This window comes from Vigna unguiculata, chromosome 11 (genome assembly GCF_037176805.1).
Source record: "Vigna unguiculata cultivar grain cowpea cultivar isolate G323 ecotype 2 chromosome 11, ASM3717680v1, whole genome shotgun sequence".
Taxonomy (NCBI): domain Eukaryota; kingdom Viridiplantae; phylum Streptophyta; class Magnoliopsida; order Fabales; family Fabaceae; genus Vigna; species Vigna unguiculata.
Genome location: NC_140802.1, coordinates 36368245 through 36379325, shown reverse-complemented (window position 1 = coordinate 36379325; position 11081 = coordinate 36368245). Strand labels below are relative to the sequence as shown.

The 11081-nt window shown below is 31.0% G+C and overlaps 2 protein-coding genes across 2 annotated transcripts; both read left to right on the top strand.

Annotated features, from left to right (window-relative positions):
* Positions 1–339: 339 nt before the first annotated feature.
* LOC146881867 (uncharacterized) lies at positions 340–984 on the top strand (the record flags this gene model as incomplete). The annotated part of the gene is made up of 1 exon (XM_085669382.1): positions 340–984. A coding segment is annotated over one exon (645 nt), but the record flags the coding sequence as incomplete, so codon positions are not given.
* A 5988-nt stretch (positions 985–6972) lies between these two features.
* Positions 6973–7870, top strand: LOC114170346 (uncharacterized). The gene is made up of 3 exons (XM_028055824.2): positions 6973–7278; positions 7381–7428; positions 7481–7870. The coding sequence occupies exons 1-3, from the start codon at positions 6973–6975 to the stop codon at positions 7868–7870; spliced, it is 744 nt and encodes a 247-aa protein (XP_027911625.2).
* The last annotated feature ends 3211 nt before the right edge of the window (positions 7871–11081 follow it).

The following is an 11081-nucleotide window of genomic DNA, read 5'->3' as shown; positions in this document are numbered from 1 at the left end:
TCTTTGAGATTAAGCATACATGAATCATATAATTTTCTCTTTAATAATTACGTAGATTTAAGATAACTAAAAGATATAAGCAAAATATGTAAGTTATTTATATAAAATAAAGATGGAATATATATATATATATATATATATATATATATATATATATATAAATTTAGTTTACCAATAAAAAAATTGATAAGATAATGTACTAACATTGTATTAAAATATTACTAGATATGTAATAATATTTTCAGATACTATAAATATTTGCATATTGGTTTATCTATATATATATCATTCACATAACATAATAAATGAATCAACTCTCACAAAAATTAATACATTCATAGTGAGCATCTATTGCAAGCCATCATGTCGATGCATTTTGTAGATTCTCTCGCAATGTTTGCACGAAGGAATGCAGAAGAAAAGTTTAAATTAGGAGACATAAAAGGGGCCATCACTTGTGCCACTATGGCCAAAACGCTAGACCCAAAAGTAGATGGCATTGATGAAACGATCTTAGCCTACAAGATCCACCGGGCAACAATGAAAAAACGTGGCAACGGTACAACAAATTGGTACAAAGTTCTTGGCATTAGGAAAGGCTTTGAGGACGACATTGAGAACATCAAGATGCAACGCAACAAATTGGTAGTCATGTTGAACCCAACCAAGAATGCTTCAGTGGCAACTTGGGGTGCTTTTAGACTCATCTACAAGGCTTGGGCTCACCTAAGTGACTCAAATCATCAAAATGTGAATCTAAGAAGAAAGGTAACGCCACGATGCAACAAACCAACCAAAAGTGCATGTGTTCGATGTAGAAAGTGGTGTAAGTACGAGGTTCTTAAGGTTTCAAGTGAACACAAACATGGAGACCGCACTAAAAGAGTTTTATTAATTGAGTGTCCATGTTGTAAGTGCAAGTTTGATCCAATATCTAGGCAGATTTCAAAGTCTAAGCATTCCAACCTACAGAATCATGCTTAATTTTGTAACAATTTTGTATTTGGATTCTATATTTTGATTGAATATCCTCACTTATAATTTTCCGAGTTTTTCATAAATCTAATACTTTGTTATATGGAAACATATCGTTTACGAGTAAAAGAATGTTATACTAACAAATACAAAAATTGTGTTAATGACATTTTCTTTCAATACATGTTTATAATTTTTTTATATTTTATATAGATTTATAATATTTTATTTAAGTTTTAGTTTATATATATATATATATATATATATATATATATATATATATATAAAATCACGTGTGTTAAAGAAGATAATCAATTTAATTAAAAATGTCCCCGAATTTAAATAAAGAGTGATTTAAAAGAATAAAATTATGAAATAACTATTTTATTTCAAAAATAATTAAATTCATATTAAAAATTATTTAAAGAGTAAAATTGAAAATATTATTATTTTAATTTAAAATAAAAATTATTCAAATAATAAAATTAGAAAGAAAATTTGTAGACGAAAAAGAAAATTCTCTCGGTATATATACCAGTGAAAAGATATACACATGTATATTTAATTTTCACTCTTCTGTTTCATTATTTATATATATATATATATATATATATATATATATATATATATATAATTTGAAAAAAATATATTTATTATTCCTATTAGTATTGTTTAGGGATTGAGAACATAAAATATGACGTTGTTAAATATTATTCGGTTTAATATACTTTTTTATATTCTCAAAGATATAGATTAAGGATTATAAAATTTTGGTATAATTTAGTAATAAATTAACCATTGAGATGAAAATATGTTAAATATTATTCGGTTTAATATACTCTTTTATATCGTAAAAGATATAGAAAGGGTTATAAAATTTTGGTAAAATTTAGTAATAAATTAACCATTAAGATGAAAATATGTTAAATATTCCATTGATTCTTGTTTTCTTATCAAAATCTTAATTAGGTGCTCAATTATTTTTAGTCTTAGTTAAGTTTATATTTTTGTAAATGAGTAACAATAGAATACTTTTCGTTATAATGATATTAACAATATTAAGTATGTGTTACATGTCAATTTTTTGTTTTTAATTTTTTTTAAATTTTTTAAGTTTTTTAAATATTTATTTCATGTGTCATGTCAGTAGTATGTCACATGTTTAATCAGTATGATAACATGTGTCAAATCATTGTTTAAATATCAATTTGATTCATATATCTATTATTTTGATTTGATGTCAGTTTAAAATTTTTAAAAAAATTTTCAATTTCATTCCCTCTAAATTGAAATCAAATTTAACTTTTATATAAATGTTAGAATGATATTTTTAATAAAATTGATATTTTTATTAAATATTTTAACAATATTAATTTTATTTAAATTCAAATTTTACATCAAAATATATATATATATATATATATATATATATATATATACATATATATATATATATATTAATTTTAAACATATTTATTTTAACTTGTTATAAATTATTTTAAAATTTTACATTTGAATTTATAAAATTGTTATTTTTAAATCAACTCTAATATTTATATCGAAATGGTTGATATATAATGTTATACAAATATTTTGTATATAAATTTATCGTTCTATATATTTATAATTTTAAAATATTTTAATCTAAAATATAAATTTAAATAAACTTAATATTGTTAAAAATATGTAATATAAATATCACTTATAATAAAAATATCATTATAACATTTATTTAAAAGTTAAATTTGGTCTCAATTTGTAGAGACATGAAATTGAAATTTTTTAAAAAGAACTTGGACTGAGATGGGATTAAAATAACAAATATAGTGACAAAATTGAGACAATAACTTGACACGTGTCACCATACTGACTTGACACTTGACACACTAACATGCCAATGACATAAATAATTTAAAATAAAAATAAAACTTTAAAATAAAAAATAAAAAAATAAAAAAAATGAAAAACTAACACGTGACACGTACTTACCGTTGTTAATATCATATTAATGAAAATAATCTAATTATATTACTCATTTACAAAAATATAGACTCAATTGAGACTAATAAAAATCCGAAGACTAATTTAAGATTTTGGTATCAAAATGAGGATCAAGATAATATTTTAACCTTATTGTTACCACTTGCTTTAATTTGATTTAGTATTTTCTAGAATATGTCTTAAAAAAATATGATTAGCATAATTATCATTACAAATATTGTTAGTAACATATCGACACAAATACTATAATCATAAGTAGAGTTAACTATAATCAATGGTTCATACTAAGTCACGCTAAAGAGTAAATAATACGAGTCAAAAAATGGAAGTAAAAGTATAATTTTCTTTTAACAATTATATCTCTCTTGACTTATCCGAGATTCATCACTAGAAGAAATGGATTGCTTCCCATTCATTGTGAACTAAAAATCAAAATTCGGACCTAAATTTGGATTATAACAATCCACTATTTTTCCATTTCGACGTTTGTCATTCATAAAGGAAGAGTTTTAAATTGTCTGGTTGGAACTGACATAGGCCATTGATTTCTATGTTCTGCCTCAAACCCCTCTAAAAATGTTGAAGCCAAATTGACTTCTCTGAAATTCTAGCTGACTTCCTATACTATTTTTCAGCATACCTCTCTTACACAAATATACTCGCTACACTTTTCAATCATTTGAGTTAAATTAATTCTAACTGTGAACAAATGCTTTATTCATTTAAAATAAAATATAACATAATTGTGATACCTTTATCAATAAGAAACAATTTAGGAAAACTATTCCTTACTAAATCACACACATACCTGTGGAACAGTTGATGACCAATGTAGAACATTGACAGCATTAGTGTGCTTGCATAAAGTTGCAGATAACTTTTGACATATAAGGTTCTGGCTTTGACGACCCTTTGCTTTACTTTTCAACAATGATAAAATACTATGATGTATATCAGCAACTGAGATACTACCTAAGTTCACGAACAAGAAAATGGTCGGAGTAGTTATCTCCATCAAAGATTAATATATAGTCATTCAAACGTCCAGCACATCCATGCCTGAAGAAAGTACCAACAGGAAAAGTGAAAGGAAATAAGGGAATTTAATTTATGCAAGTTCATCACTCATCCTGAGGCATAGGAAAACTTCAAATTTACAAGTGGACCTTGAACTAAGAAATTAGCTACGCAGAGCTATTGTTGCACTAGCATTGTGCTTGTACACACAACTCATTAAAAACTATACTTAACATTACTTAACATGCAGACCTCTCACTGTTAGAAAATCACTCACTACAAAATTCAACATTATTTTTAAAGTTTTTGAAAACTTGATTAGTTGCATCATGGATACCATTTTCTTGCAAGAATCACTCTAGTGGTGCCAAGGAAATTCAATTCTCTTGAATACCTAAACAACTTCTGCCTTTAATCCAAAATCTCTCTAAAAAATTTGAAACAGCTATGACTTCTCCTCAATTCAAGCTATCTTTTTTTCTATTTTATTTTTCAGCAGCAGCATAAATTTGAGATGTGTTTGGATGAGTCAATTCAAGAGAGTGATTCATTTATTTAGAGAATTTGAAATTCTTTGTAATAAAATGTTTTGTTTGGATAGAGAAATTAAAAGGCATTTAAAATGCATGCATTTTTTTTGAAGTATTTCAATTAGTCAAATTAGAATAAATTCAAATACTCTAAAAAAAGGTGAAATTTGAAAATTTTCTCACTCAAATCGGACCCGGCAAACCAGAACCATGACAGGCTGGGCTGGTTAGACGATTCAGACGGATCAAACTGACCTGACGACACAAACAGATTGAGCAGGCCTGAATACCCAGACGGATCGAGCAAGCCTGACGACTAGAGGGACCGAGGTGACCTGATGACACATACGGGTCAGGTAGGCTTGAAAACTCAAACAGGTCAATCAAGCCCAACAACCCACACCGCCCAGGCAGGCCCGATGACCAAGATGTGTCGCGCTGGCATGGAGACATAAACGGGTCGAGCAGGCCCGACGACCCAAATGAGCCGGGTGGGCTCGAAGATAGACACGAACTGAATCTACCTAACAACTAAGACGGGTCAACAGGTCCGATGGCCCAAGCAGGATGGGCGAGTCCGACGACCCACACAGGTTTGTGGGCCAAACGACCTAGAGGTGTCGGGCAGGCCTGACGACCCAGATGTGTCGGGCATACCTAACAACCCGACAGACCCATTGACTCAACAAGCCTGACCGACTCGATGACCTAGTTGGGTCTAACCCGCTCGACAATCTAGATAAGCCCGACCAATCCGAAGACCCGAGCAATACCAACTAGCTCGACGACCTTGCCCGGTCTAGCCAGCCCAATGACGTAAACTTTCCAGGTGTGCCCGATCACACAAACGGGTTTGACAACCTAGATGGGTCGGGCGGGCCCGACAACCTAGTGGGGCCACGCCAGGCCAACAACTAAGACGGGTTGGGTCGGGCTGGGTCGACAAACTTGACGACCATGACAGACCTGTATGGACCGTCAGGCTAATCAGGCTTGTCTGGATCGTTGAGCCGATCCAACCTAGTCCGTCTGGGTTTCCCGGCCCAGCTGAGTCGTCGGGTTGGTCCGACCCATTTGGGTTGTCGAGTCCGTTTCCAAATTTATCATGAACTCAAAATATAATTAAACCTAAAATAAATATTGTTAAAATGAAATTTTATCTCATAAGAAATTCAATTATTTTATCCAAACAAAAAATTGAAATGTCAAATATTTTAATCTCTTTATGCAAACAAGTTATTTAGAAAATGAAGGGAATTTAATAGTAAACAATTCTAATATAATATATTTTAATTATCAGCATTGTTAAAATGTTTCATCTAAATACAAAGATAAGGATTTAAGATTTAAGGTTGTTTGGGAATGTTAGTGAAGTGCCACTCGAATACAGTTCAATTTGGACCACACAGAAAGGTTAAAGAAAAACGAGTGACGAATACCTGGTAGTATCAACGAAGACTGAACATAAACGGCGTGGGTGTTATCCATCAAAACAGGTTGCCGATAGAGAAAATATAACTTCCGGCAATGGAATGTTGCGTTTGGAGATGGTAGAAAGGAGAGAAGGAAAACGAATGTGAGAACGAAAATGTTTTACCAGAAGAACAGAGTTTGATTACAAATTAATATTTTATTTTTATTTTTTATAATCTAGATTTTCAATATTCTTTCTTTGTTTAGATAAAATAAGCAACTATCATATAATCTTCTATCCGGTACCTTCTTTTTTATTATACTATTTCAATTGCATATCTACAATATAAAATTTTACATTATGTTTATTTAATTATAATTTATTTAAATATAGTTTGTTTGAAAAAATAAAAAGTTGTAACCACATGCTTATCAATATTGTTTTTAAAATAGGACACTATTAAACATAATCTTAGTTTTTAAATTACTTTTCTGTATCCACGAGTCATTCAATATTTATAAAATTATGCAAAACTTAGTAATGTTATGTTGAAATTAATTCCAACCCTAGTCTAAAACACTCTGTTTCAGTTTGTTTTAGTTGTAATTGTTTTTGTATCAGAACAAATGGTGTACTCCTATATATAAGAGTACCCATAAAACGATTTGAATGTGTCAATAAAATTGCAGTTTTCATCCATATCATACTCTCTGTGTGTGTGTGTGTATGTTATACGCGTGTGAGAAAATAGAGAGGTGGAAAGAGAAGTACTTAGCTATTGGTGTGACGATGGAAAAGTGGGGAGGAGTGTGACGGTGGAAGCACTCCTGGTTCTGAACCCTAAGACGAGGTCGTCTTTTTCTTCTCTCGCGAAGCCCCTAGATGATGTTCGTGTGTTGTGGTGGCTGGACAGCAGCTTGAATTCTTTATTCAAGCACGTGGGTTACTTAAAGAAAGGTGTGGGCCAAGGAAGTGGGCCGGATTTGACAGTGGTATCGAGAGCAAGGTTCGATTCTGGGAAGAGAAGCTACAGGCATGGCTGCTGGTAATGGTAATGGGGGTTTCTTTTCAAACTTACCTATTCTTGATGGAAATAATTATGATCATTGGGTCATAAGAATGGAGGCCATTCTTGGTTATCAAGAATTGTGGGAGGTTGTCACGGAGGGTGCTAAGGAGAAGGACGAAGCCGCAAACAAGAAGAAAGATTGCAAGGCTCGATGTCTCTTGCATCAATGCGTAGATCCAGTGAATTTTGAAAAGATTGCCAAGGCCAAGACAGCAAAAGAAGGTTGGGAAATCCTACAGAGGGCTCACGGTGGTGCTGAAAAAATCAAGAAAGTACGGCTGTAATGTATAAGAAGGAAATTTGAGTTGGCTGAGATGGAAGATTCAGAAAAGGTAGCAGACTATTTTAATAGACTGCAACTATTGGTGAATCAGATTAAGAGCTGTGGGGAGGCTATCACAGAGATCAGTGTGGTGGAAAAGGTTCTACGCTCTCTGAGTGATAAATTTGATAACGTGGTTACAACTATTGAAGAGTGGCAGAGATTTGAAGACTTCGTCAATAGAGGAGTTGCAGGCCACATTAGAAGCACATGAGATGAAGCGTTCAGTAAGAAGTTCAGAGAAAAAGGGTGAAGAACAGGCTTTAAAAGCCCAGATCAGCAAGAACAAAGGTTTTGGCAGGGGCAAATGGAAAAGTAATAGAGGTGGTGGCAGATTTGGTAGAGGTGCTCATTCCTCAGTCCAAGAATCAGGTTCTGGTGAGCAATCAGAACAGAAAGTGCAGGGTGGACGTGGATCTTGGAGTAACAGAGGAAGAGGAGGAAGAAAGAATGTTGACATGAAAACAATTCAGTGTTATAATTGTGAAAAATGGGGCCATTATGCAGCAGATTGTTGGCATGGAAGAGGGAAGCAGAAATAGGTCTCAGATGATGTTGAAGCGCATGTGGCTCAAGATGATTCAGAAGAGGAACCTGTGGTGCTAATGGTGACAACCAGTGAGGAGGATTTTGGACGTGAAAATTGGTTTCTTGATACTCGATGCTCTAATCACATGACTGGGCATAAAGAATGGCTATCAAACATAGACACCAGCAGGTCCAACAAGATAAAACTGGCAGATGATAATATGATTAGAGCTGAAGGAGTCGGGAATGTGGTGATTAAGAAAGATGGTAAAGAAACTATGGTGATTGAGGATGTTTTATATGTACCAGGAATCAAATATAACCTGTTGAGTGTAGGACAGCTGGTGCAGAAAGGATTTTCAATCTCCATGAAGGAGGAAGTGTTGAAAGTTTATGATGCAAGGAAATGACTTGTGCTGAAGTCGCCCCTAGCGAAGAACATGACATTTCAGGCAAGGCTCATTCTGCCAGAAAATCAATGTTTAAAGGCAACCACATCAGAGGATGTGAGTTGGTTGTGGCATAGGAGGTATGGTCATCTGAATTTCTCCAGTTTGAAGAAATTAGCAGATAGAGGGATGGTAACTGGACTGCCTGAAACATTTACTTCAAGGATAAAGATGTGATAATGAAACATGTACCTGTCCTATCCCAAACATAACTTGATTTGGTATCTTTTAAAATATGTCTCTCTCTAAACATTCTTACTAACACAATTATCATTTATCATTACAAATATTTTTAGTAACATATTAATATACATATTATATTTGTATAGTATAAAACCTTCGGTCAAACAACAAGTGTAACATCCTGGTCGGATATTACGAATTTAAATAATAAAATAAAAAAAATATAAATAAAACCTCATTTATTATAATTTCATTTCCCAAAAACACGGGAAAACTTTTAAACATTTATTACCTCGGTAATGATTCAAAATCCACAATTTATAATGCTCGATTACAATATCGAAGTCTAGTAATGTAAAAATTTACAAAATTATTCAAAACAAAAAATGATAACTAAAATCCATGAAAACATAAACTCCATGATTGTGTTTCCCAACTAGCCCCTCTTCGATGCTAAGCCTCACCAGAACCACCTACAACATTATCTGCTCCCGTGTAATGGATTACACGATCATCGTCAAACACAAGCAGATAGGGTGACCTAACAGAAAACATATAATAATTAAAAAAGATATCAACTTACACTCATCAAAGGAACTCTATCCTTTGATTCAATGCCACATGGCCACCATCACGTTATCTATGTTCTACGTCTTTAGATGAATACCTCAAGATGCTCTTGCTGCCACACCTACAAGCCACAACTTATAAAGCTCGTGTGGGAAACCTGCTACGGACCACACTCTGTAACACTAGGTGGAGTTTCCGATACGAATCATAGTTCCCGATACAGGCTGAAATTTTGCAAATAATTCTTGAAATATGGTTCTTCGCTTTGGTGGTTGAGATTGTCAATTAGATGTAAGTGGTTAGACAAATAAATCTCACAATTTTGGTATACTTAATGGAAATTTTGTAGTTTAATATTATCTTAATGCAATAGAAAATAAACATTGTATTATTAATATTTCAATTTTATTAAATATATTATGATATGTGATAAGTTTGGATTGAAGTAAAATACATTTGCATGAAATGGTGTGATGATTTAAGCGTATATATGAAAAGGAAGAAGTACGGAATGTGTGAATGTTGTATATACTTTGAAATAGTTGCAATTTACTTTGGATTGAGATGAATGTGTGGAATGACAAAGTAGTGATCCCTAGGTGGGAATACTATCATGTGTTGTATTATGTGTAAGTATATTGATGACATGGATTGAAATGAGATCATCCTGACGCTACTAGTAATTGGATTCACATAGATGAAAATAACTAGATGTGAGAATCGAGGGAGGTTCCTATATGAAGTTTTGGCAAGAAGTAGAACTCATGAGATATAGAATTTATCTTACCATGCTTTATAGATCGGGAAATTTCCCGAATATGATATAGTTATAGCTCCTAAGAGGCGGGCATGAGTGAATGAGTAATAATTATGCTAGCCCACACAATAGTTCGCATATGAATAGGTTATGAGAGTTTTGGTGTGTGAGTACAAATTTCATGTTTGATGTGAAGTTATGTAGTGATTATATTAATTTTATATAAGCTTTCTTTTCTTTAAAAACTTATATTTTTAAAATTACACTAGCTTACCATATTGTCTATTATGTTGTGGTTTGTTCATATGCAATAATAGAGTTGTGAAGCAATAAAAATGTTAATGATTATCCTAGAGAGATTAGTTGTTACTGAATTTTTTTTATTGTACAAATCTCTTAGTTGATGAAGTAATATATATCTTTTAAAAGTTTTGTTTGGTTTTTCGTGTGGTGGACTTGTAAGCATATTTTATATATTATTATATGTTGTTTTATACTTTATATCAACTATGTAATGCTTAAATTATTAAGGTGAATCCTATTAAATTGAAATATTAAACAAAATAAATAGATTTTCAAAATGAATTTAATATTCTAAATTTAAATATTATTGATTGATTTGATTCTTAATACTTCTTGTTTTTAAATTTATTTGTTGTTTTAAATATCAACCAAAACATATTTTATTATGATTTTATAATTCCTAAACTAAAGAAATCTATAATTTCTAAAACATTTTAACTAGGTCGTTACTAGAATTTTTCATCATAACTTAGAATATACACCTTAGAAAAAAACTTACTCTAATTAAACATTTTTAATATTTTCATTTTTTTAAATATCAAGTTTTTAGGTATCAATAGTTATTTAGCTTACCATATTAGTTTTATATAAGCTTTCTTTTCTTCAAAAACTTACTCTAATTAAACATTTTTAATATTTTCATTTTTTTAAATATATCCCACACTAATCGAGCTTTTTAATCCTATCCTGAATTCAAACTCAAAGTATATAGTGATGTCTAGTTTGAACTTTTTCATAAGAAAAAAAAAATCATACAAAAAACTATTGTATATTTAATATTATTAATTATTTATCTCAATTAGTAATCTTTTATTTATGTTTATATGTTAAATATCAAGTTTTTAGGTATCAATAGTTAAAAGTAATCCGATTGTAATTTAAATCCAATATATATTTATAATAACTTGTATTTCTATAAAATATATTTATTTGATATGATATATAAGAGTATGGTTACGAAAA